This window comes from Heloderma suspectum, chromosome 17 (genome assembly GCF_057233095.1).
Source record: "Heloderma suspectum isolate Gila_16-S chromosome 17, 16-S_ref, whole genome shotgun sequence".
NCBI lineage: Eukaryota > Metazoa > Chordata > Lepidosauria > Squamata > Helodermatidae > Heloderma > Heloderma suspectum.
The window spans coordinates 2,385,410-2,412,984 of record NC_139474.1 but is presented as its reverse complement, the minus strand read 5'-3'; the positions used below and the strand labels follow the sequence as shown (position 1 = coordinate 2,412,984).

The 27,575-nt window shown below is 47.7% G+C and overlaps 1 protein-coding gene across 1 annotated transcript in view; it reads right to left on the bottom strand.

Annotated features, from left to right (window-relative positions):
* The window catches only part of LOC146334192 (junctional adhesion molecule A-like), a 39,224-nt gene extending 12,671 nt beyond the window's left edge, over positions 1-26,553 (bottom strand). The window contains exons 1-4 of the mRNA XM_084823976.1: positions 26,473-26,553; positions 8,715-8,765; positions 3,478-3,594; positions 1,634-1,771 (exon numbers count right to left, since the gene is read on the bottom strand). Of these exons, the coding sequence (XP_084680102.1) occupies positions 1,634-1,771; positions 3,478-3,594; positions 8,715-8,765; positions 26,473-26,518 (352 nt within the window). The 5' untranslated portion in view covers positions 26,519-26,553. The remainder of the gene's footprint in view (positions 1-1,633; positions 1,772-3,477; positions 3,595-8,714; positions 8,766-26,472) is intronic.
* Positions 26,554-27,575: the final 1,022 nt, after the last annotated feature.

The following is a 27,575-nucleotide window of genomic DNA, read 5'->3' as shown; positions in this document are numbered from 1 at the left end:
TAGACTATCTGGGCTCTCATTGTGGTGAAGAGACTCATACTACAGGGGTGGAAGGACAGGGTACTGCCCTCAACTGTACAACGGGCTGAGGACGTTACATCTCTTGCCTCCTTCGAGAGAACATATTACCGAAGGCAGCTTTGCCCTGACAAGCATTCCGACGTAGGCTCAGCATCGCTCCGCCTTTATGAGTAATTTGGACCAGGAGTCATTTCATGTGGATTCGGATTTTGTGCTGTATTTTTATTGCACCTGCGCATCTCTACACATTTCTATAGGTTTTTCTTTGTTTTTTTCTTAATTGTATGTCATTGATGTATTTATTTTGTGTATGTGAGTTTGGTTCTATTTGGAAATATAAAAGTTAAATAAAAATTGTGTTTATTAACAAAAATGAAAGGCACAGGCCTGGGCATTGCCCCAAACATGATTAGGGATGTCTTGTCTCCAGGAGATCAGGCCCCTTTGGGGCTTGCTGGATTTCCGTGGCACCCCGACTCCGCTTGCATTTGTGAGCTGTGGGTTTTCTGGAAATCCGGGAGTTCTTTTTTAAAAAATTGCAGAAAAATCGACATTTGCACAAATTGCAGAGGCAATTTCCATCATTTGGCAAATTGTGGCTACAAATTGTGCAAATCGCAGCCATAAATTACACAGATTGTGGCTGCAATTTGGCAAATGTCAGTTTGTGCAAATAAAATTACAGAACATCCACCGGCTGGCCCAACCCACTGTGGACTAAGTTGGGCCAGCTGGTGGAAGACAGAACAGAATCCAACAAAAGCTCGACAAGCTCCACACCCCAACCGGATTCCTCCGACATCCCTAGCTGTGACAGACGGGGTGCTGAGCCTGGGAGAGATTCAAACCATACAGAAAGGTGGCCTGATCTTGATCCCAAGCTGTTTCGGGCCGGAAAGCACTTGGCATTAAACTTGGAAACGAACAGGGAGGCAGTGGCAGCTGACATACCAGTTTTAGGTATGTCAGCTTTGCCCAGCACCTGATCTGAACAAACAGCCTCTTAGCTTTTCAGTCAGCAGAAGGCAGGCTGCCGGGGTCAATTAAGACAGCATGCAACCATGAGATGCAACAGTGCGTATAGGGGTGGGGTGGGGTGGGAGGTCTTACAAATGTGTCCAAGTTCATATGTAGGATGTTGGAGGGTTTGCTTGGGTCCCCAAATCACTTACATAGGAGGACTCTCCCAAATCTAAGGGACCACCTGCCTCGCTATGAACCTGCCCGGGTGTTAGGTTCTGCAAGAGAAGCTCTTTTGAGGACACCATAACCCGCAGACGCCTATTTGACAGGCACACGTGAAAGGGCGTTCTCCTGTGTTGCCCTAAAGCTGTGGAGTCCCTGAAGAACTACAATTAACCTCACTTTCTTTTTAATTCAGCCTTTTAAAGTATGCAGTGTCCATGTTTTTACTGGTTTTAATGTTCTTCTTCTTGCTTTAAGTTGAATGCTGTCTTGATGCCTTTTAGCAGACAGGGCAGTATAGAAGTGTTAATTAGGAATGCATGCATGAATAATTGCTCTGTAAAAGAAGAGTGCTGGGGGGAGTGGAGTTTGAGCGTTTGTAGGCAAAGCAAGCCCTGCAGATTCCAGACATGAACGATATGCATACCTTGAACAATGAGCTCCACCGGGGTTTGAGAAAATGAAGCGCCGAGGACCTCGCAGGTATATAAGCCCGAGTCCTTGCGAGTCACCTTCTCCAACTTAATCTCATTGGGGTGGAAAGTAGCACGGCCCTTGTAGTCGTCTGCAGGAATTAAGAAAGACCCTCAGAACAATAGGAAACATTCGGTAACAAGCTACTCCAGGGAATACCAAGTATAGGGGAGCTGTCGATGGTGACAGTTATTAGCAAAAACAATGGAGAAAAGAAATCAGAGAAATCCCAGGTGCCTGCAGAAAAAGGTTTATTGTAGTTTTTTTACATTGGCCTGACGTGCTTCGTTTCAGAAATACTGATTTCCTTCTTCAGGGGCTACAATACAAATATATACATACATCATCTTGGTTATTTCATGTTACTCCAGAACACATAAGAACATCTCAAACACTCCTAAAATAAACAATCACTGTAAAAATTATATAAATTTCTCAACCAATTCTGACCTATACACAATTGATACTTCTTACATTCATATAAAAATCAAGAAACCATTACTTTTACACTTATTAGAACCAACAAGGCAAAAAATGAGAACGACGAGTGTGCAAAGATTTGTTATTGTCTGTATATATAAAAAAATGCAAATGAGAACATCAGGGTTACTCTAACCACAATAATGATCATGTTAAAAAATAAAACATCAATACTGGTTTATAATATTAAGAAGCCTTCCCTCACATAAAACAGACCAATGGCTTGTTTGCCTTATACTGCACACTAGAAAACGGCCAGCAGGTTTTATATAGACATATTAGCAGCAAATTAGATAGATTGTGTTGAACTACCTTTACAACAGAGTGGGCGTCATGGAGTAAATTTGTAGTGATGAAAGGGTACCATTTGTCAATTGCTCTCAAAAATGGGACACAATGGATGCCACGGTACACTGGCAATAACAAACAGACAATGTATACAGACCAATTCGGTATTCTATATTCTACAGGCACCTGGGATTTCTCCAATTTCTTTTCTCCATTGTTTTTCCCTGTGCACGTGCCTCCCCTCCTTTTTTTATCTGCTATTTAGCAGCCTCCCACAACCTGATGCCCTCCAGGTGTGATGGACTTTCACTGCCGTCAGCCCCAGGCAGTATGGCCAATGGTCCGGAATGCTGGGAGTCGAAGTGCAAAACATCTGGAGGGCACCAGGTTGCATAAAGCTGTTTTACAACTGCAGAAAGCTGGATGATGAAGTTCCCCAAGACAATGCCAAGATTGCCTCCTTCAGCTCAAACAGTTGAGCAGCAGGCAGGTGGTACACCAACAGAATCCCTAACCTCCCTTAGAGGCCCAGCTTCAGAAACAAGCACCCCAAACCAGGACACCATTAGACAGAGGACTTGGTGAGGAAGACTGAATCCCAAGAGAGCAGACCAAGAGGCAGCACCAGCCACCCCTCGAGCCCAGGCTGCTGCTGCACCAAGAAATCTGGGTGTCCACCTCTCCCCACCAGGCCAATGGCTAGAATCCTGTTTCCTCGTTCATGGACCTGGTGTTAAGCAGCATGCGTTTAAGATACGAGGGGTTGCAGACATGATCATCAGATATCCCCAGATCGCAGGGAGGACCGATGTAAATGTCCTCGGCACAGAACTGTCTGATTCACCTCCCTCTTACCTGCCCTACCTCCCTCTGCTTAAGACCCATCCAGCCAGTTACCATATTTCCGGGGAGTAGGAGAAAAGGGCGCCAGCTTGAGCAGATGTATCCTCTAGGCCAACATTAGCCCCACATGCTTTAGCAGTTAAACTCAATTCTCCCACCGCCACCGCACACAATTTAACTACCCACCTGTGAATTGTCCGCCATGATAGAACAAAACTGTGACTGGACCCCTCTGGAATTTCCACTCCACGCGCTTCTGCGTGTTGCCCTGTAATGCTAAGGCTTTGCAAGGCAAGTATGCATCTAGATTTAAAAAGAAAGACAAATATGATGACAGAATGCAGAAAGGTGCTGCATTAGGACATATACCACAAAAACCCTTATGAACAAAACAATTGTGTGAAGCGCTGGGATAATTTTTCTTCTGGAAGTTAGATGTGATAGTGGAACCAGAAAGGACTGCACTATATGCAACAAAGCATGATTATTCAGAAGTAAAACCTGCCAAGCTTACTCCCCCATAACCCTGTTTCAGTACTGCAGCTTTATTCTCTTTATTTCAGTGTTAAAACCTGACTTCTAACATTGTGCTTACTGATATATTTAAAGAGGAAGAAAACATTACATAAAGTGAGCAGACGCAGGAGACGTCAAATGCAAGGGGAGTTGTCTATTAAGTGCCTCACACACTTGAGCTGCAAATATGGTTTCCTATAAAAGAAAAAAGGTCACCTAGACCAAGAAAATAACAAAGATGTTATTTACATTACAGGAGACTGGAATGCTAAGGTGGGTAGTCAAACCAAACGACACCTGGAATTACAGGCAAGCATGGTCTGGGATCATGCTTGATCATACCAAAAATGGGTATGATCAAAAACAAAGATGGCAAGGACCTAACAGAAGCAGAAGAGATCAAGAAAAGGTGGCAAGAATATATGGAAGATCTGTATAGGAAGGATAATAATATCGGGGATCGATTTGACGGTGTGGTCAGTGAGCTAGAGCTAGACATCCTGAAGAGTGCGGTTGAATGGGCCTTAAGAAGCATTGCTAATAACAAGGCAGCAGGAGATGACGGTATCCCAGCTGAACTGTTTAAAATCTTGCAAGATGATGCTGTCAAGGTGATGCAAGCCATATGCCAGCAAATTTGGAAAACACAAGAATGGCCAACAGATTGGAAAAGATCAACTTATATCCCCATACCAAAAAAGGGAAGCACCAAAGAATGTTCAAACTATCGAACAGTGGCACTTATTTCACATGCCAGTAAGGTAATGCTCAAGATCTTGCAAGGTAGACTCCAGCAATTCATGGAACGAGAATAGCCAGATGTACAAGCTGGGTTTAGAAAAGGCAGAGGAACTAGAGACCAAATTGCCAATATCCGCTGGATAATGGAGAAAGCCAGGGAGTTTCAGAAAAACATCTATTTCTGTTTTATTGACTATTCTAAAGCCTTTGACTGTGTGGATCATAACAAATTGTGGCAAGTTCTTGGTGGTATGGGGATACCAAGTCATCTTGTCTGCCTCCTGAGGAGTCTGTATAACGACCAAGTAGCAACGGTAAGAACAGACCACGGAACAACGGACTGGTTTAAGATTGGGAAGGGAGTACGGCAGGGTTGTATACTCTCACCCTACCTATTCAACCTGTATGCAGAGCACATAATGCGACGTGCTGGGCTTGATGAAGCCAAGGCTGGAGTTAAAATTGCTGGAAGAAACATTAACAATCACAGATATGCAGATGATACCACTTTGATGGCTGAAAGCAAGGAGGAGCTGAGGAACCTCATGATGAAGGTGAAAGAAGAAAGTGCAAAAGCTGGGTTGCAGTTAAACCTCAAAAAAACTAAGATTATGGCAACCAGCTTAATTGATAACTGGCAAATAGAGGGAGAAAATGTGGAGGCAGTGACAGACTTTGTCTTTCTAGGTGCAAAGATTACTGCAGACGCTGACTGCAGCCAGGAAATCAGAAGACGTTTACTTCTTGGGAGGACAGCAATGACAAATCTTGATAGAATAGTTAAGAGCAGAGACATCACACTGACAACAAAGGTCTGCATAGTTAAAGCAGTGGTATTCCCCGTAGTAACCTATGGCTGCGAGAGCTGGACCATAAGGAAGGCTGAGCGTAGGAAGATAGATGCTTTTGAACTGTGGTGCTGGAGGAAAACTCTGAGAGTGCCTTGGGCTGCAAGAAGATCAAACCAGTCCATGCTCCAGGAAATAAAGCCAGACTGCTCACTTGAGGGAATGATATTAAAGGCAAAACTGAAGTACTTTGGCCACATAATGAGAAGACAGGAGACCCTGGAGAAGATGCTGATGCTAGGGAAAGTGGAAGGCAAAAGGAAGAGGGGCCGACCAAGGGCAAGATGGATTGTTGATGTTCTGGAGGTGATGGACTCGACCTTGGGGGAGCTGGGGGTGGCGAGGGCCGACAGGAAGCTCTGGCGTGGGCTGATCCATGGAGTCACGAAGAGTCGGAAGCGACTGACCAAATAAACAACAGACCAAGCAGGACTGAGCAGAGGATTCCTGAAGAACCAGGATTGCCAGAAGGAGCACGTTATTTGGAATTCTATCAGGCCACAATCCAATTCTTTTACTGGAACAAGTTATGCATCTTCTTAACCCTGGGTTTTCCAATGCAGTGCCCATTGGCATTTTTTGATACTGTGAGGCTGGGATCTTGCAAAGTGAAATACTGCCCTTGTGTTTTTTAGCTCAGACCCCCAATTCTGCCTTGTACTTGGGTTTGGGGGCAAGTTACTTCTTTTAGTTTCCCAGTTTGCCTTCTGGGAAATGAGTGTTCTGTCACTTTCCCCATCAGATCCCAGTGGGACAGGGAAAGATGATGGAGAGGGATATGGCGTTATTAGCACAAGACTGCAGCAAAACAAGGAGCGAGCAGAGAAGGAGCTACAGATGAGAGGGTCCCATCCTTAAAGGTGGCCTAGAAATAATGGGGGGGGGGTTGCAGTGCCTGCCACATTTGAATGTGCTGGGTGGAGGAGAGAAGAGGAGAGACACAAAACAGCGTAATGGGTGAAGCATGCGCCAAAATGGAATTCTGCACGTTGTCACAACTGGCCTCTGTCATGCAGCAAGCAAAGCAATTTGCTTTGTCTACCTGGAGGAAGGAATGGATAGACAAAGGCAGGAATGGGTGTCTGAATGGTGCAGCAAGAACATTTGGAGTTCTGGGCCTAGTAACTTCAAGGCTGGATTACTGCAATGCACTCTCAGCGGGGCTGCCCTGAAGGCTGGTCCGGAAGCTGGAGCTAGTGCAGAATGCAGCAGCTCGTCTATTTTCAGGAGCTGCTCCTTTTCAGCATTCAACTCCTTCGTGGAGGGAACTGCACTGGCTGCCTTTTCACTACCAGGCCAGGTTTAAGGTACTCGTACTCATGTATAAAGCCCTAAACAACTTGGGACTAGGATACCTGAGAGAGTGCCGCCTTCTTTACCAACCTGCCCTTTCACTGAGGTCATCAGAGGGCATGTTTCTGGTGGTTCCACATGGACCCACGGCCCGGCTGGAGCCCACCCGGAAAAGAGCCTTCAGTGTGGTGGCCCCCTTCCTGTGAAACTCCCTGCCTTTGGAGGTCAGGCAGTTGCCAAGGTTGTGTTGCTTTTGGCACCTCCTGAAGACAGTGTTATTTTGGGAAGCCTTCCTTGAGTGACCAGCTGCGGTTTATTAAATCTGGTCTTATTAGAACTTGTTTCTTTTAAAATGTTTTAATGGTTTTAACATGGTGTTTTATTCTTTTATACTTGCTGTTCACTGTGCCAAAATCTTTTGATGTGGAGCGGAATATAAATATTGTAAATAAATAAAATAAATAGATGGGAATGGGCTTAAAATGGATTTGGGCTCCATTAAGCAAAATGTCTTGGGTCAGTACTGCCCATCGCTACACCAACTCTATAGCGCAGCCTTCCCCAACCAGATGCACTGGCCATGCTGGCTGGGAATTATGGGAGTTGTAGTCTATCATGTCTGGAAGTCACCAGGCTAGGGAAAGTTCCTGCAGGGAACAGCAAGACCCAACCTGCAGTGATTACTCGAAGCCAACATGGATTTGTCAAGAACAAATCCTGCCAGACGAATCTGATCTCATTTTTTGATCAGGTAACCTCCCTTATGGACTGCGAGAATGCTGTGGACATCATATACCTCGACTTGAGCAAAGCTTTCGACGAAATGCCCCATGATATCCTGATGAGCAAACTAGCTCAAAGTGGGCTAGATGAAACAATGATCAGGTGGATCCACAGTTGGCAACATAATCAGACTCAAAGAGTGCTTATCAATGGGATCTTCTCAAACTAGGGAGAGGTAATGAGTGGGGTGGCGCAGGGCTCAGTCCTGGGCCCGGTGGTCTTCAACATTTTATTAATGAGTTGGAGGAGGAGGAGGTGCAGGGAATGCTGATCAAATGCGCAGATGACACCAAATTGGGTGGGATAGCTAATACCTTGGAAGACAAAAACAAAATTCAAAGTGATCTGGATAGACTGGAGTACTGGGCAGAAAACAACAGAATGACATTTAATAGGGATAAATGTCAAGTTCTGCACCTAGGAAAAAGAAACCAAATGCACAGTTACAAGATAGGGGATATGTGGCTCAACAACACGACAAGTGAGAAGGATCTTGGAATTGTTGTCGATCACAAGCTGAAGATGAGCCAACAATGTGATGTGGCTGCAAAAAAGGCAAATGCTCTTTTGGGCTGCATTAACAGAAACATAACTTTCAAATCCTGGGAAGTACTAATTCCCCTCTACTCAGCACTAGTTAGGCCTCATCTGTAATACTGTGTCCAGTTCTGGGCACCACACTTTAAGAAGGATGCAGACAAGCTGGAGAGGGTTCAGAGGAGGGCAGCGAAGATGACCAGGGGATGGAAACAAAGCCCTATGAGGAGAGACTGAAAGAACTGGGCATGTTTAGCCTTGAGAAGACAAGACTGAGGGGAGATATGATAGTGCTCTTCAAGTACTTGAAAGGTTGTCACAGAGAGGAAGGCCAGGATCTCTTCTCGATCATCCCAGAGTGCAGGACAAGGAATAATGGGCTCCAGTGACAGGAGGCCAGATTCCGGCTGAACATCAGGAAAAACTTCCTGACTGTTAGAGCAATATGACAATGGAAGCAATTCCCTGGGGAGGTGGTGGGCTCTCCCACACTGGAGGCGTTCAAGACGAGGCTGGACAGCCACCTGTCGGGGATGCTCTGACTTGGATTCCTGCACTGAACAGGGGGTTGGACTCGATGGCCTTATAACCCTACTATTCTATGATTCTAACTCAAAGGCTGAGCTAAGGGCTCCCAAATCCCCTTGTTATGTTCTTGATGTGAGGCGAGACCAAGGGAAGACAACCATCACTGTCGCAACTTACCGCCATTCTCAGGAACTTCAACGACTGGGGTCTCACTTGATATCAAGGACCCTGTAGGGAAGAGAAACTTTTTAAAGATACTTCCTTCTGCAGAGAAGCCACCGAGTCAAAGCCTTCTTTAGCATCTGGATGACAGCAGCAAGTAGCTTAAAAGCCACTTGAAACTCGATGGACGCTCCTTGGTTTGATCCAGCGGAACTCTTCTATTCAGGTGTACCAAAACAACACAAAACTATGTTTTCAAATGATCGGCACGCATGTATGCCCTGCTTTGGCTGAAAGTATGGAACTGGGGGCGGGAGTGAGAGGAGGATGTAGACATACAAACAGTAGCACGACTCAGCCATGTGCACAGAAATACTTCCACATACCTTTGCTCGGTACCAGGAAGGGCAGAGCAATAAAAACTATGATTCAATAGTTTACACAGCAACGCCGAGCTTGGCGAAATCAGAAGTGGGACGCGAAGACAGGGAGAAGCCTTACACAAACATCCATTTGTATAAGCCAGCGTGGGTCCCGGGATCACCTGCCACCTCAGAACTGATGGCACTGCATGATCCGAGGGGGAAAGCATCCCAGGATCCCCCCGCAGTGCTGCAGAGGACGCTGCGACACACACAGGTCCCCACGCTCTGTCAAACTGCTGCCGCTCAGAGGGACGACTTGGGCTGTTTGCGTGGTCGGGCTGGCCCAGAAACCAGGAAATCAAAATTTGCCAGCAGGAATGAGAGCACTTGGGGAGTAGGAAGAGGACAGGCGAAAGTAGGTTTCAATTAGCCTTCAGCCCACCTAGCAGTTTCCTGCCTCACCTGTTCTGATGCCACCTCATCCCCACCCACAGACTCATTATTCACCGTAGGTGTGCCAGAAGAAACTTCCCCAGCCTGATGAAACCAGAAGTCTGGCCAGCAAATCTGCTCCCCCCTTCTGTAGATGGGACTCTGAACTTCCTCTTCTTTTTGTGCCTCAAACCAGGATTTTGTCGAATGACAGAAGTGAGCATCAGCTGCCTTTATCAGGCAATGCTGCCTCCAGCAGTTCCCACAGGTGACCAATTCCAGGGGACTCATGATGTATTATATTTGCACTCTGCCCACCTACGAAGGTGCTCCAAGGTGCATGGGTATGGACGTTCTTAGCCCTTTGTTCTGCTGTATTACACACATCCCCTGCCCTTGATTTATATTGGCTTGCCACTGAACACTGCCTCTTGGGAAAAGACTATTTTACATATATATATTTAAATGAGTAAGACTGACTGTAACCTGTCTTGTGATCATGTGCTAGGGTGGGCTATACATCTTAACAGAGACATTATTGTTGTTGTTGTTGCTGCTTAATGTTTAAGTTCTCCCTGCCGCCCCCACCTCCAAGGCAGGAGGGTGCAGAGGAAAGGAGCACTCCATGCCAAGTAGGGTCAACCAAAGTCATCTATTATAAGGATAAAATTATCAGTAACACCACGCTTGCCAAACCAAAACATGCACTCATTAATTTGTAAGGGGGAGCCTGGGGGGAGGGGAAAACTTTTCCCACAACTTATGTCTCCCTGCAAGTCTGTTCCCTCTCAGTCAGCTTTTGGCCCCAGAGCCCCACTGATAAAACAACAACAACACCAGAACAGCTGGCAGGAGTGGTGGGGGGCATTTACAAGGGTGCTGGAAGGGTTAAGTAGCCCCCCACTGCCGATGCTTCCCCATGAGCGTCCGTATACAAACCAGCATTTCAAGGCAAACACTGGCTGCGTTCGCACTTTGCTTTAGCCATGGGTCATCCTGCAGAGAAGCAAACAAATTGTGGCTTCTTTTCCCTGTTTCTGGTTTGCTTCTCTCCCATCCATTTTTGCCACCTTCCAGTGGTTTCGTTTTCAGGCTGCTCTTCAAGGAGAACAACACAGTCAATGACTCGGGCCTGCTCAGGATTGCTCAAACACCAACTAGCTATGACTTAACTGCCAGAGAACAGGGACTCGTGTTTTCAGTTTACAAATTGGTGGACCACAGAGGATTCAAATAAAACTTAGAAGTAGACCGTATGTAAGGCTGACGTTGGCCTATGTTGAGCTAAACATCTCCCTCTCTAGCAGAAAACATTTCCCTTGCTTCAAAGCCAAGTCAAGTTGTAGAACATAACAACTTGACCATCTATGGCAGAACATAGAACATAACTACCATCTGTGGCAGCTTTTCTCAATGTGGTGCCCTCCAGATTTGTTGGACGGCAATTCCCATCTCACAGCCATTCCTAACTGGGAATAATGGCAGCTGCAGTCCAGCACATGTGGAGGGCACCACAAGGGGGAAAGCTGGTCTATGGCAATATGCTTTGGAAGTGATCTCTGACACCAATCTTAGACCTTAACCTCTGGGTCGGTCCCAGGGATGTCATGACAAAGCAGCTGTTACAAAGAGCCATTTAACTTTGGACTGAGCAACTGCAGGGGAAGAGGCAAGTAAGAGCTACATATTAACTAGCAAGGTTGTGAAACATGAGCTTAAGCCAGGGCTCCCACTCACGGTGCACATTTACATCTAAGGTTGCTACTGCTTCTGCCAGGCACAAAACACCCCAGACTCTGCACACGGGACTCCACTTGGACCAATGCAAAAGCCAACATTTACTTCTTTATTTAAACAGTGTGCAGGGATCAACACTGAGACGAAACTGAGAGACCACATAGAAGGTTGAGAGGTCCACAGATCTGTCAGGGATGCTATAGTTGCACCCTTCATTATGGTACCTTCAACTAAGTAGGGGGTCAGAGTAGGTGACCTGTAAGGCCCTGAAAATTCTATCAATCTACAATTCCATCCCAAGTATTATACCAGCCAGCATGAAATACTACAGTCAGATTTGCATATGCTCTGCAGCTTGCTTCTTTTGCATATTAGCTTCTTCTTATCTTATATATATAATTCAAAGTCGGGAGTTAGTTGGTCATTCCTTTTTTGACTGCTTTCCCGTTGACTGAGTCTCATGAAACACACTTCATTGGAAAGCTCTTGACACAGAAATTCCATGAATAACGGTTTTCATGAACAAGCCACCCTGAGAACCCCTGGCTTGGTGTTGGGTTGTTCATACCCATGGTCGTTTCTTGTGATGTCTGAACCCAGCAGGGGCAACTTCATTGTGGGTTGTCTGAAACAACTAGAGCCACCTGGCAAGGGCAGCGAAAACCCCTGCTGTCCCTTATGATCTCACTAGTTCTGCCACCATTCTCCCTCATCCCTTCTGCCCTCTGTCCTGTGCTCCTAAAAATCAAGAAGAAAGGACACTAGAGAGTGCCTCAATGTGTTCACAATTTAATTGAAAAAAATGGTCCTGCACAAGTACGCAGGAGTAAACGTCCACTGCCTTGAAATCTGCGCAATTCCCCCCTCCATTTTACTGCTTTGCCATGTGATTTGTGTAGGATTAGCAATCGTGCTCAGTGCTCTGTAATCCATATGTAAATCGACAACGAGCAGAGCTTCAGGGGCGGGTGTCCTTACTTCAGTAGGACAGGAAGCAGCCTTTTTAAAAAAGGTGTCTGCTATCAAAGGAAGCAGGGAAATGGAGGATGAAATTGACAAGAACATGGACAAGAGGGGGATATTGGCATGCTTGGCTAAATAGCAGCCAGCCGTCTTGCGCAGGAGTGCAAGCCCCCCACAAAAAGGCTTAAAAAAAAAAGAAAAAGTTGTGAGCGCATTACCGCATTCAGAAAATTAATTCCATTTGGGGATCTGATGCAGGGCGGTCCTTCAGTAGCCAGCAACCAAGCAGACTTATTGCAAAAACGGTGCTGACGCAGGGACCGAGCAAATGCGCAGTTCTGCTGCAAAGGTGCCTGGGATACCTGCCGGGAGCCAGCCACAGCAAGCCACAGAGCGCCTGATCGTCTGTCGGCTTAGTGAGCCGGCAACCAACCCATGCTGGCTTATCCTCAGGGGGGCTTGGTGCGACGTGTGAACTCACCCAACGCCCGACTCGGTACGAAGGCAGCAACGTGTATGGATTGCTGTTATGTAACGTTCTGATATTTCATGCCTTGCCTTGATCCACAATATTTGGGAACGGGCATAGCTCAGCAGTAGGAGTATCTGCTTTGCCTGCAGAAGGTCCCAGGTTCATTCCCCCAGCACCTCCAGCTGAAAGGGCCTCACGGCTGAGAAAGACCCGTTTCTGCCAGAGACTCTGGAGAGCCATTGCTCTGGAGCTCCAAGCTAGATGGACAAATCGTCCGACTTGGAATAAGGCAGCTTCACAGGTGCAATCTGTAAAACTCACGGACCTCCAGTCTCGGGGCAGAATTGTTAGTACACCCTGTGCTTATTCTGACATATTCTACACACTGACCACAGCAGCAACCTGCACTTTCCCCTTGCCACTAATTACTTGCTGCGGTAGCCTCATCTGGCATCACACCCGGGGTCAGAACATCAGGAGCACTGGTTTGGGCAGAGTCCCTACAAGAAGGGGCCATAGCTCAGTGGCTGAGCCCCCGCTTTGCATGTGGAAGATCCCAGGTTTGATCCCAGGGGTCTCCAGGAAGGGCTGGAAAAAAACCCGCCTGAAACCTTGGAGAGCCGCTGCCGCCAGTCAGTGTTGACAATCCTGGGCTAGATGGACAAATGGTCCAACTCAGTATAAGGCTGGGTTCCTAAGAATCCCAGTGCTAGACAGCGACCCCCAGAAGTGGCTTTTGCTCACACTCACTTGGCCACTACCAGCTATTCAACAGAAGAATCCAACAATAAGCATCTTACATGCCCTTTCTCCCCCAAAAGCTGATCTTTTAATTTTGTTCACACACACACACACACACACACACACACACACCCCGGCAAAGATTGGCTCATCTGCAGAGTTGGAGGCTGCTCCAGCCCACTTTAGCCTATGGCAGGATTGTAACCATGATCTGTTTTTTTTTACAACCTGCCCTATTGAGGCCTGTGGTGCCTCAGCCACAAACTTAAAAGGCGGGCTCCGAAAAGCCACTCTGGGCCTAGGTCCCCACCCACCTGCAAATATAGGCCTTCCTTACAAGGTGGTTGTAATTTTTGGAGCGGGAGTGGGGAACTGGTGGCCCTCCAGATGTTTTGGCCAACAACTCCTATCAGCACTAACCAGCATAGCCAAAACATCTGGAGGGCCACAATGGCCCACGCCTGGTTTTGAGAGGCAATAGGTGTGCAGTTCTTGGAACTCTCTAGCACAACTTAGGAAAGCAATTATTTACTATACTACCTGACCAAGTCTTACGTCTGCGGTCTCCTTGGCAGGTCGTTCTGCTTTTATATTGTTTTATCTTAAGCTATCGTAAGCTGCATTTTTCCTAGAGGGGTGGGACTTGCATTTTAACATGAACAAAATAAGATCATGGAAACCAAATTGAACAGAGACTTGTAGGCCATCTGCTCAAGGATGGAAATCTAGACCTAGAGCATTGCATCTCCAACAAACAGCCGTCTAGCTGCTTCCAGAGAGGAAGAGTCCATCACCCCTATGGGCAACTGGTTCTGTTGTTGAACTACTCTTCCCATCAAGACATTTCTCCTAACGTCCAACCAAAATCTACCCTCCTGTATCTTAAGCCCATTACATCAAGTCCTGATTTCTGGGGCAGCAGAGCCCTTCAGGGATTTTGAGAGGGCCATAACAACCTTGCTGGCAGTAGGGCTCCACTGCAGTTCCTTTGGGGAAAGATTTAACTCTGCTTTTCATATTCAAGGAAATACCTTTGTTTTCAGGTAGTGAAACTACCAGCCTGGGTTTTAAAGCCAAGTCATAATAAGCTTCCATGTTTTGGACGGGCAGACTGCAATCATGGTCCAACTCTGGGGGTGACCCTGAATGAGTGAGGATTTCTAGTCCTTTTGAACTTCCTACAGGTAACACAGGGACACAAATGACCCCATTTGGTCTAGCCTGGCAGAATCTCAATATGGACTAGTCACATGGTAATTGCCATGGGCACTGATGTGAGCACAAAACAAGCTCCTGATTAGTGGCCAGAACTACTGAAGGACAATGTAGTTCTCTTGTCCTCCCACTCCATATCCTCCCCCAAACATCAGGAGGATATCAGAGTCTCTTCACATGGCACTCTCTCTACAGGGAGATCTCACACCACACAGTGTACAACAGCCCCTCAGCAATAATGCACAAAGTACTTGGGGGTCAAGATGCAGCAGGAAGAAAATATATCAGAACATAAACCACAGACTGCATCAGCCCAGGCCTGAAAGCTGCCAAAGCATCCGGTCTTTAAACCCGCCTTGCTTCCTAGGTTAAGGGTCAGATCACCTAACACTGGGGTCCCCAACATGGTGCCCGTGGGCTTTTACTCCTTTCCGTTTTGTTTTTTAAATGTGTGTTGTTTTAGACCTTTGCCTGCTGCTGGTTTTTACTCTAGTTTTATTCTGCTTTAACTTTTGAAATGTTTTATATTATGTTGAATCATATTGTACTTTAGAGTTTTGATTGCCAGAGATTAAAGCTTTGGCTATTAGATGGTACAGAAGTGAGAGTTTTGGCTATTGGATGGTATAGAACAGTAATAAAATAGATACATAAAGGTGCCCACAGATGCTTCTCTTGGCACCTGCCAGGCTCCCTGTCTCTCCTGACTTGCATTTTATTTAAGTTTTTTTTTAAAAAAAATCTTATTTAACTGGGAGACTGGCATGCTGCAAAGCAAAGTGCTGCCCTCCATCTTTATTTGGATTCGAAACAGTGGTTTTGTGTTTTGGAGCTCAAACCCTACCTCTGCCTTGGACTTGAGTTCTTGGGCATGTTGCTTTTCTTCTAGTCTCACCAGTTTGCCTAGGGGAAAATGAGTGTTCTCTGACCGGTCATGCAGCCATTTTGTGAAGACCTCCCCTTGGCAGCCATTTTGCAAGAATGCCCACAACTCTCTCTCAAAATTCCAAACAAGCCTACTGACCCAAAGAGGTTGGAGACCTCCAAACTAAGACAACCGTGATTGCCCCAAAATTGCATTGATCAGGAGCTGACTCCCCAGGTGAACACATTTTGGAACTGTCTTGTGAATAGTGCAACACAACTCCAAACTGAACAAGCCTGGGAAGAAACCCTTTGAGAAACAGGCTGATGTGTTGTTAGGATCTGGACCCTCAGAGAGCCAATCAAAAGTTAATACTGAGCATTTACACCTGAGGTGGGAACCTTTTCCCCCTGTCAAGAGCCACATTCCCTCAGAGGTGCAATCCTTACAGCAACCCTGTAAGGTAGGGCCAAAATTATGCTCTTAGGGCTTTTACTGCAAATGAGAGGCCGAGGCCGAAAGACAGGTGAGGGGCTCACCTACAGCTATCTCATTAATTCACGACATTTGAATCCAGGACCATAGCTCAGTCTCCGAGCAACTACATCAGCCTTCCCCAACCTGGTGCTCTTAAGATATGTTGGACTACAATTCCCAGCATCCTCCAGCCAGCAGGCACTGTAGTGGTCACCCAGTTAGGGAAGGCTGAACTAAGCCCACTCACTAAGTGGTTCTACTCTGGATGACTCAAGTTCCAGAAACAAGAGGAGGTTAAACAAGATACAACATGCCAGTCAGGAAGAATAAAATCTACATTTACATCCCACGAGCATCGCTGAGGAGACTCTGCAGCCATTAGGGTTGCAGGGAAATTCTCCGAACTCAGGGAAGGGCTGGGAAAACGGCACAAACAACTCTGAATTCAAATGGGAATATGATCCCCAAAGAGAGGAGAAAGAAAGTCGGTAAACAAGGCGACCGTTGACTTAGCCAGCACAAGCAGCTCGGCAGGCCTGGACGGCCCCTGAGCTGCTCGGCCACAGTTCGCTAGCTACCGTAACACATTGTAATGTGAGGAAATGTTACAGCGTTTAGGCTTTTTTGGTTTGGTGGGGGGAAAGGCAAGTATAAAATTACGCATGGTGAAGAGAAAGTGGACAGGAGAACCCAAACGGGTCATCCCATGAAGCTGAATGGTTGGAGATTTAGGACAGACAAAAGGAAGGACGTCTTCACACAGCGCATTAGACAAAACTCATGGAGCCGGCGCTGGGTACGAAGCCAATAAACTCATGGATTAGACAAATAAAAACTCACGCTGGCTCCATGAGTTCCTTAGACAGAGCATCCATGCCCACTCCATGAGTAATGATGGCCCATGATGGCTCCCTCGTGGATGGCTCCATGATCACTTTTTCAGCTGGGGTTCCTCATGCCAGCTCCATGATTTGTCTAATTATGGATTAGACAACTAAAACCCATGGATTAGACAAAACTCATGGAGAAGGCTATCAAGGGCTATTAGTCCTGATGGAGGTAGTATGCTTACATATACCAGTTGCTGGGGAACATGGGTGGGAGGGTGCTACTGCACTCACATCCTGCTTGTGGGTTTCCACAAGCTTGTAGAGTTTCAGCTATTGGGCAGTATAAAAATGTAATAATGCACCTTGTTAGCTGCTGTGGAAAAAGAACGTTGAACTGGATGGACCCTTGGTCTGATCCAGCAGGGGTTGTCTACTGTTCTTATGTAATATACATGTACTTCTAAACTGGCAGCTAAACCGAATGAGTAAAAATTGTGTCTTTTATGAGAGGGGAGGATTGACGCTTGGGCTCATCAAGGGCATTGCCACCTGCAAGTGGGAAACAAAGAAAAACCATCGAAGTAGTGAGCATGAAGTAGAAGCATCCAAATATTTAAGAAATGCTTTCAAACAGTCTTGTCAAGCATGGGTGTCTGCAGGAATTTTTCCAGGGATGGGTGGTAGGTGGGGAGTTGTCCAGCAGTGTGTGATTGTAATTAGCATATCCTGCTAAAACACACCTGTGCATTTTCCTTGTGTGTGTGCTTTGTTGCTTGGTGTCACATTCCATGTCATTTGGAGGCCTACACAGAGTAGCAGAAAATCCTGGGAGTTTGACAGCAGTAATGCAGATGTTATATTCCGGAAGCATCAGGAACTCCAGAAGTTTAGTTGGAGTGAGGGATAAAACAAAATGGGAACAAGAGCAAAAAAGCCAATGCACAAATACAGTAAAAAGGTAAAGGTAAAGGTGTCCCCAACCAGTCGTGTCCGACTCTAGGGTGCGGTGCTCATCCCCGTTTCTAAGCCGAAGAGCCAGTGCTGTCCGAAGACGCTTCCGTGGTCATGTGGCCGGCATGACTGAACACCGAGGTGCACGGAACGCTGTTACCTTTCCCGCCGAGGCAGTACCTATTTATCTACTTGCAATTTCTTGCTTTCGAACTGCTAGGTTGGCAGGAGCTGGGACTGAAGACGGGAGCTCACTCTGTCACACGGCACTCGGGTCTCAAACTGCTGACCTGTCGACCTTCCAGTCTGCAGTTCAGCATCTTAACCACTAAGCCACCACGGCACAAACACAGTACAGCACTCTTAATTTATTGATTTATTTTCTTATTTATTTGATGCATACCCTACCTTTCTACCAAAAATGGCACTTCAGGTGGTTAAAAACGTCATATCGGTTATTTTATAGCATCACTGCTCTTATCGTAACATTGAGAACGTCACATGGCTTATCCTAGGATGATTTCCTTCATCTCGGAAACATTGGTGAATACACTGTCGACTGAAGCAGGGGAATCTGTGGGGAGTCTCTTTGGCAGGGGGAGGAGAAATAAATATGCTTGCCGAGGGTTTAGGGTTCTAGAGGAGCCTGGACGACTCACTGTACCTTTCACTTCATGCACTTTTTACATCCGCTAACAATAATCTTTTGCATGGCATACCGAAATAGGGAGACCTGAGCCCAATCTATACACCGATTTAGTACAGGGCAACAGCTCATCAGGCTCATTCTTGACACATGACACTATTGCCAACCCGCAGCAACCCCGCAGCCTCCTTCTGGAAAAGGCACATTTTCAGAAAGTCTGTTTAGTGCGTCTTTTCCCCTTAAACACGGATCCTGCACAGTTCTGCTGCAGCAGGCCCTGTCCCCCCACATTAAATCCTGGGCATGCCTCTGTGACATGGCAGTGATGTGACCAAGAAGTGGAGTCGCCCCCTTGTTCCCCCATTCTCTCTTTTCCTCCCATTCACAGTAGGGCTGCTTTCCCATTCACAATATCTAGCCTCTTTTTCCCCATTCACAGTATCCAAGTATTGAAACAGTATTGTTTCAGGCATTCACAATAGCACAGTAGCTGTTTTCCGCATTCACCGTACTGTAGCCAGTATTTCCCATTCATAACAGCACAGCATTCGCAATAGCGCGGTAGCTGCTTCACCCATTCAGATTATGTTGCCTGTTCTTCCCATTCACAATAGCACAGTACCTTTTAATATTTCACAATATCCCAATGGTAGATGAGAGGGGAGGGCGGGGGAACCAGAAGGGCTTAATTCAGCGCTTCCAGGAAACTTCCCTGAGCAGGGGAGCATGGACAGAGGCCGGGGACAAGCCTCTCTCAGTCGCTGAGCAGCACCTACGGGGTTGATGACATTCAGTTCTACTCCACCCACCCAACCCTGATGTAAGGGGGGTTCCAAGTACTGCATGACCCATGGATTTTTAGGTCCTTGGGAGTGTATATTCTGCTTTTCTTGCTTCGTGTGTCCCTGACGGACCAAAGCAATTTCATGAAAATCCAGAAAGCACTTCTCATTCCATTTCAATGTAGATGGACCCCTGGCCTCTGAGAAGTTTGCACAGCTGGAACCCTCAGTTCCTTCCCTGGCTCCCTTCACCCTGTAATGGGCCATTTCATGGGTGAAAGATGTGGTTAATGGGGGAGGGGTGACCTCTCAGCTTGCAATCCACTCCTAAGCTCTGCTCTCCAGGCAACACGCAGCACACATGAAATACAGATACCTTCACAACAGGGCTGTCTAGTCTTCGAAACCACTTCAAAAACACTGTCTCAGCTCCAAGGCCTGCACTAATCGGGGCAACGGAGGAGAAGCCCCTCCCGGGCCTCATGCAGGAACTAAAAATGACAGGTTGTTTTAAAGATAAATACACAGACACACACATCGTAAAAACGCAATTGCTGAATACACACAATCACTTTCCTCGGAGGAAAAAAGGGATATAAATGTAATAAATAAACAAGCAACCTCCTATAGCCCTAAATAAATTGTATCGCTGCTGCAATCAACTTACTTTATTTATTTATTTATTTATTTATTTCATTTCTATACCGCCCAATAGCCGAAGCTCTCTGGGCGGTTCACAAAAACTAAAACCAAACAACACACAATAAAACAATTTAAAATATATAGAACATTAAAACCACAACATTAAAACTTCACTGCCCTATCTGCATTTCCCTAAAAAAAACACACACAACATACCAGGACCCTAGGTAACAACAGTGGACTACACTGCAGAGTTGTCATACAGTAGTCTAACCCTGCAAAATGAAAAACACGGGGCTACTTTGCAGGGCTGTTGCAACCCACAGTTTCTCAGCCACAGCAATATGGGTAAAATAATTATGAACTTCATCAGCTTGCATTGTCAAGGTGATTGCTTAAATGTCTACAAATGGGAGGATGGGGTGGGGTGGGGGACAGAATTATTAACAAGACCTGAGATAGAAAAATCATGGACTCCTGTCTTTGTTGCTACCTTTTGTTTTTGGGGAGACACACAAATGCCCAATCTCAGGTACACTAAACTCCTTGCTTTCTAATTTGGTTTTTATGAGACTGCACTGACCTCCCAACAGGGAAGAATCTAAACAAGGCTTAAAAATGAGCCAGGAAGTTCCTTCTCCAGATAGTGGGTGTGTTGACCATGGTGATGACTTCATTCATTGGGAAAGAACAATGAAAGATGGCTGGTTTCTCACAAAACGAATGGGCAGAATAGTGGCTGAAATTTTGCCTCCTGTCTCGGGTTCTAGAGGGGCTAGATACTTGCTTTAAAAAAAAAGAAAAAAGCTGGAAATCTGGAGATTATGACTCATCTTGGGGGGGGGGGAGGCAAATGCCACCTTCCAAACACCCATGTTGTCAACTTTAAAGTAAATTGTTAAAAATGTTCTTGTGAAACCACTTTATGGCGCATCCTCTGCCAATATTCAGCATTTTAAAATTTATACTGCAAATCTATGTTTATTCAGATGTAAGCCTCACTGTGTACAATGGAGCTTCCTCCCGAGTAATAATGTGTGATTTCTGGAAAACTCTGGATTGGAAATTAGGCTAATTTACCTTGGAACATGTTCTGATGCTCTAGAGAGTGATCTAATTTAGCATGTTTCTTTACTTGTATTTAGTAAACAACACCCCAAAAAAGTACCTTATCTTATTTTTTGTTCTAATATACCACAAGTATTTGACTTGGAATATTTGAGGGAGAAAATTAAAGCACACTTAATGTGGCTTAAATATGTTATTATGTAGAGTGTTGTATCAGAATACTTGCAAAAATTTAAAGACAACAGCATGTACTTCTTGGGAGGGGCCGTTTCTCAGGGGTTAGGGCACCTGGTTTGCATGCAGAAGGTTGCCAGTTCGGTCCCTGGCAACTCCACGTAGGGCTAGCAAAGAATCATGCCTGAAACCCTGGACTGCTGCTGCTGCTGTTGTTGACAACACTGGGCTAGATGGACCAAGGGTCTGCCTGCAGCTTCCAATGTTCTTATGTTCCCTTATATTGTTTAAGGAAAAAAACCAAAGGCGCTGGAAACTGTTGACACACACATACATTTGAGCAACTCAAAGACCTGTGCACGATACGCTGACAACCACCTATTTCAACAGCGTTCAGCTTTCTTCCAGTATGGTTGTTGGGGCACTTCAGTTTCACCGTCATTACTTATAAGTACCATTTCACACGGAGACATATATGTATTCTGCCACATATTTGCTAGGGATAATCACCTGAAAAACATTAATTTGTTTGAAACTGCCAAGCTTGGTTAATGTTGCATTTGCAATTGGCATCCATTTGTTACTTATGCAACAGAAAATTTTCAGTGGAAAAATAAAGCACTGGAAATTTGTCTACCCTACATTACTGCTTCCTAGTGTTGAAAGAGCCATTCGACAAAAAATGTTAACCCAGATGGGTTGTCAGAAACGTATCTGAAAGAAGTAAGCAAACAAAAAGAACCGAAGACCTTCTGATGTGTCACCTTGCGGGAAAAGGATGTGCAAAACAGCAAGCCAGCATGCTGTTTTGAAAACAGAAATAGATCAAAACAGCAAAATGAAACTTAAAATACATTTGGGACCTGGTACACACAGCCCAATAGCCCTAGTGTTAAGAAATATTTACTTTTAATAATAAACGTTGTATATGGCCACAGCAACATACAGACAGAGCAACAAGTCCCTTTCAGCTTCTGAGGACAATTGAAACTAACTGAACACCCAGCAGTATCTGATAGTCACATAACCATCAGTTTGATGGTGCTCTCCAGACATGTTGGACTACAACTCCCATCATGATGGGAGATGAAATTCAACACATCTGGAGGGCTCTATGTTGGGAAAGGCCATCCTAGCTGGTATTCGTGGACAGATGGGAGGGCCTGCACAACAGGAGTGCAGCTCTGGCAAGTGGTCTCCCAATCCCCAAGTATTTGATCAGTGATACAGGTATGGAATGCAAACCTCCTTGTGCAAGAAAAATGCCTCCCTAACCACAAGTGTGCAAGAACGGCCATGCTTGAAAGATAATGAATTCACCAGCAGCAGACACTCCAATGCACATATATTTATATTTGTTTAAAAAATTATACCCCACCAGTTGGCCCTTACAAGAACCCTCTGAGATGGCTTACACTTTAAAATTAAAATAAAACACAATCAAATTTAACAGCATAAAAAGACCAATAAAACCATTAAATTGGAAGCTGGCACAGTAAATCAATGACAACGGAGCAGACGGGGAAAACTGATCACAGACTAAATGCCTGACAAAACAAAATGGACTTAACTATACAATTCAACATCGTGGGGAAGGGAGCCAACCAGGCCTCTCTGGGGAGGGAGTTCCACAGTCTGGGTGCCCCACATTTAAAAGACCCCAGACCACTCTTATGTCCCTGCTAATGGAGCCTCCAAAGATGGCAGAAAACCAAAGGCCTCAAATACACAAGGCTTCAATTTTGCACACACCAACAAGGAAAACAAGGAAGCCACCCAGGAAGAGGGCAGGGCAGGCACAAATCTTTACTTTGGGTTCTTCCCAAAATAGTTTGGGTTTTTCCCAGCTATGTCAAATATTCTACTTTCTGCCTAGAAGCAAGTGTGCCTTGGCCAAGAAACCCACACTCCTGCCAAGAAATAAGAGGACCAGCTGAGAGCAGGGGAGCAATTCTCTGCCAAACTTAGCTCCTTCCAACCATTCTCAAGGAAGGGATTGCAACTGAGGAAGATTCCTTCCCTGGCAGCAAAGAAGCGTGATGCTCTTAACCTTAGGCCCTAACTTTTCCCTAACACCCAGACTGTGGGAAATGCAGAGTTACAATGGAGATTCTGCTACAGACACAGAGCAAACGCTTTGCTTTCCATCTGTGTAACCACGGAAAAACAACATGCAGATTAGCCACAGTGGCACATTTTTGGTGTGACCCATGCTACTGGATGAACCCTGTAAATCCTTTAAAGAGAAAGCAAAGGGAAAGTAAGAGCCATATCATATTTTTAAAAGGTTACAGGAAAAAGACTGGCTTCCTCTGAAAAGCTAAAAGGGCAGAAGTGATGCCTCTGTTCCAACAAGTGCCTCCAGAAATACCCGTTCAGTCTTCCAAACAGGTTTTCACTCCTTCCAAAGACCGCTTTCCCCCATCAGAAGTGCCACACCTTGGATGATGTGATGGATTAGTAAGAGCCAGCCACAGAAGCAATTGCTACTCATTTTGGGAGGGGGGGGGTGAGTTGACAGACATTCCGGCGTTGTCATAAGGCTTACCAAAGTTGTCTAGATGCATCGTTTTTATCTATTCAGATGCACACCATATTTTTCTTTCAAGACATGCAGGACAGCCTGACACACAATTCATCCAATTGTTTTGTTTTATATTTTAATATTCAGTTACACACAGATTAATATTACACCCACTCAGGTGTAATATTGTGCTCAGGGCAAAGGATGGCTGCACTTCCTTTCTGTTGTTCAAACATTTTAAACTGAGGGAGGTCTGGGCCTGCTCCAGGAGAGGGCAAAATTGGGCATTTGGCGAGGGCCCCCAAGAATGGCAAAGGCCCCAGTGCCTCATGCTAGCACTGCCACGCTGGATACCGTGCCCCAAGGCTGCAGAAGCACTGCGGCCTCTTGGCTTGGTTCTCTCTCTGCACTGCCCCAGACATGGGGCTCCCTTTAAAGTTTATTCAAGAGACATCCATTCATCCAAAGCACAAGGGCCAGACTGTTGACACAGGCCGAACGGAACTCATTTTGCCAGGCTTAAAACAAGTCTGCTGGCTTCCAATTCCAGACAATTGTAAAGATCATCTCCCAAGGCCCTTCTGCAAATAACTCCCCATCCACAACCACCCTACTGCAGAGGTCAAGTGGGTGGCGGCTAGACAAAGGGCCTCTTCAGTATTTAGTATTAATGGTGTGTATTTCCACAGACCTGCGTCCTTTCAAGCATTGAGTGAAGGCTTTTTCAGTTGCCCAGCTCTTTTAATTTCCCAGTAATTTCACTTTATCGTGATGCCTGCTGTTTTATTGCTGTTTCATTTTGCTTTTATGTTGTCATTGATTTTTTTTAAAAGACTGTTCTAAGAGTCTGGATTATTAAAAGCTATCCTGGAATTTTTAAAAAAAATCCCCCCTGCCCACCTTTCCATTTCAAGATTCTGGTTTTCAAAAGATGAATTTTTTGCTTTGCTCAGAGCCCTGAAGGAGGTCAAGGGGGCGGCCTGAGAGAATTCTCAGTGTGCATACCTTACCTCTTCCAGATTAAAGAAGCCCTCTGGGGTTTCCTTGCCCAATACTTCCCCAATGTGAAGCCAGCAATGGGCACATTAGCCAGAGTCTGCAGAAGCCTTTCCTTCCCACCCTCTTTCTGCTTGGTTTTCTCTTGCCCTTTTCCACTTGCCACGAAACACATCACACACACCTTGAAAAAGCACTCAGAAAGCCTCCACAGCCAACAGATAACGGGCAGTGCATCCTAACACCTGAACTCTTCTCTATTAAGCTTCTAGTGCACATTTGGGTAACGTGGAATATGGCAGCCTCGCCCAACCTGGTGCCCTCCAGACGTATTGGACTACAACTCCCATCACCCCCAGCCAGCACAGCTACAGTCCAACACTTCTCGAGGACACCAGGTTGGAAAGGGGCCTGGGACAACCTGCCAATTCACCACTGAAGCAATGCCGGGGTGGGGCTTAAAAGAACACAGAAACATGATCCTGCTTGCCTTTGATGCCGCACACCTCCTCCTGGCAATCCCTGTGTCAAGTCCCTCAAGGAAATGCAAGGCAAATTCGGGGCTACATGCAGAAGGCAATGGACAGAGATCTAGGGTGCCCGCCGTTCCGGCTTGCTGATGGAATTAGCAAAACCCTGAGCAGGGAAGCGGCATGTTTCGCCTGCCAACCCCACACGCTGGGAGTCCAAAGGGGACAAAAGCAATCTCTCCCGGGGCTAGCAGAGAATTCTTTTGAGACGCACAAGAGGAAGAAGAAAGGTGAGTCAGACTTTCGAGCAAGATTTTCACAAGGAAATAGAGAAGAACGAACTCTTCCTGCCATGGAAGCACTGCAGGACGACTTCATTTCAAGGACCTGGCGAAGTACAGAAAGGCCTTTTGCAGACTGTGTCGCTAGTCCCGTGAACCCACACGGCAGCACTCCGCAAACACAACTCCATGCAAGCCGCATTCCTGTTTATCTGGAGCCAAAGACATGGATGGAGAGCGCCGCGAGCTATTCAGCTGAATTAATGCTGAACAAAGTCAGTCTCGACAGATTGAAAGGGGAAAGAAAAGCACGTCGGCAAAGCCACCCGCCCCGCCCGAAGGCGAACGTCTCTCGCGGCACGCGGCCACCTGCGCTGGACGCAGCAGGAGCCCGAGTGAATTTCGCGCGAACGGACGAATCTGGAACGCGGTGATGTTCACGCCGCAGCCTTCATGCGCGTCTGACTTTCTCCTGCGGCGGCCCCACGCGCACTTACTTGGGAGTAAGCCCCAGGGAACACGGCGGGCCTTGCCTCCGAGCAAAACCGCCTGGGAGGGCGCAGCCAACCCCGCAACGACGAGGGAAAAAGGGGAGCCCCCCCCTTCAGGCATCTGCCCCGGGCAAGGCAAGGCGCCTTGCCACAGCGGGCCGCGGTCAGCCCGAATGCGCAGAGCCAGCGAGCGCCCGGCCCGGGGAAGACGCGCCTGGCCTGGCCAGGCCAGGCCAGGCCAGGCCAGGCGCCCCCTCCAGCCCCCGCAACGCCGGCAGACCCGCCCCGGCCGCCCATCACCCGGGGGCCCGCCACGCCCGCCCGCGGAGACCCCGCCCCGCAGGTCCGGACTTTCCGGGCTCGCCTCCCCCCTCCCCTTGCGTGCACCCCCTTTCTCCCCTCCTTCTTCGCTACTTTCCCTCTCCTCTCTCTTTCTCCTCTTCCTCCCCTCCCGCCCCCCTTCTCCTCCTTTTCCTCCCCTTCCTCCCTTCTCCCCACTCCCCCCGCGTGCTTCCCTTTCTTTCCCCCTCCCCCCTTCCGCTCTCTGCCCTCTTCCCCACTATTACGCCCTTTCTTCCCCCACCCCCTCTTTCCCCTTTCTTCCTTCCCTCTTTTCTCTCTCGCCTTCCTCGCCCCTCGCCGGCCACTCACAGAGTCCGGCGCACAGCCACAGCCACAGCCAGCCGCGCTCCGCCATCGCCGGTCTCCGCCCCGCCCGGCCTCCTTCGCTCTGCGGCTGAGCCGGCCGCGGCCGGAGCGCCGCGCAGGTGAGAGGGCGGCGGGCGGCCCTGATTGGCTCCGCGAGCCGCCCGCCCCGGCGCGCGCCCGCCCCCTGCCCAGGTGAGGCTACGCGAGGCGCGGGCGGAAGGGGACGGGGAGACGCGCAGCCCGCCCCGCCCCGCCCCGCCCGTCGGGAGAGCCGCAGGCCCCGCCCGGCCCCCGCCGCGGGCTGCCCGGGACGGCGCGTCCCCACGGGGGCGGGCGACCCGCGTCCGGGCAGGAGCGCGCCTCCCCGCCCCTGGAAAGCGCGCTGCTCAGGGAGAAGGCGCGGCCAGGGCCTGGCGGGCTGCTGTTCTGGGCGCCGGGAGCTTCGGCGTCGCCCGGCGGAGCGCAGCCGAAGCGGGCCGGGCCGGGCCGGGCCGCGCTCGTCTTTCTCCATCGTTGCATTCCTGGCCCGCCTCCGTGCCTCTTGCGAGGACGAGGACCCAGGGCAGCGCGCGCAGCCCCCCTCCTCTCCATTTGCCCTCACAACAGCCCCGTGAGGCAGGCCAGGCAGAGCGACTGGCCCAGAGCCACGCGGTGAGCTCCGCGCTCAGTGGGGCCTGGAACCCGGATCTCCCGCGCCCCAGCCCAACTCTCGGCACCCCCCCTCCCTGGCTTTCCCTAGCGGCTGCCCATCCGGAGTAGGCCGCGGGAGCCACGGCTGCTGGGTGCGGGCGCAGCCCTCCTCTGCAGAGCGCGTGGCCCGCTGTGCCCGAGGGCACTGCTGATGGAAAGCCTCAGGCCTTCCTTAAACTGTCTGTGTAGAATTATGGAAGTTAACTCTGCATAGCTAGCTCACATAGCATCATATGTTTGGGTCGCAAACCATGGGGTCCCTCTCCCCCCACCCCGGATGAAGTCAGAACACTCCCCGCTTCAGAATTCCCAGTGGCGGCCCCATTTAAGAACATACCCGCGCTCCTGTCTTGGGGTCAAGCGAGTAGGAAGAATTCCTGAACAGGGAGACGGATTTTGGGTTCCCTTCTTGGTCT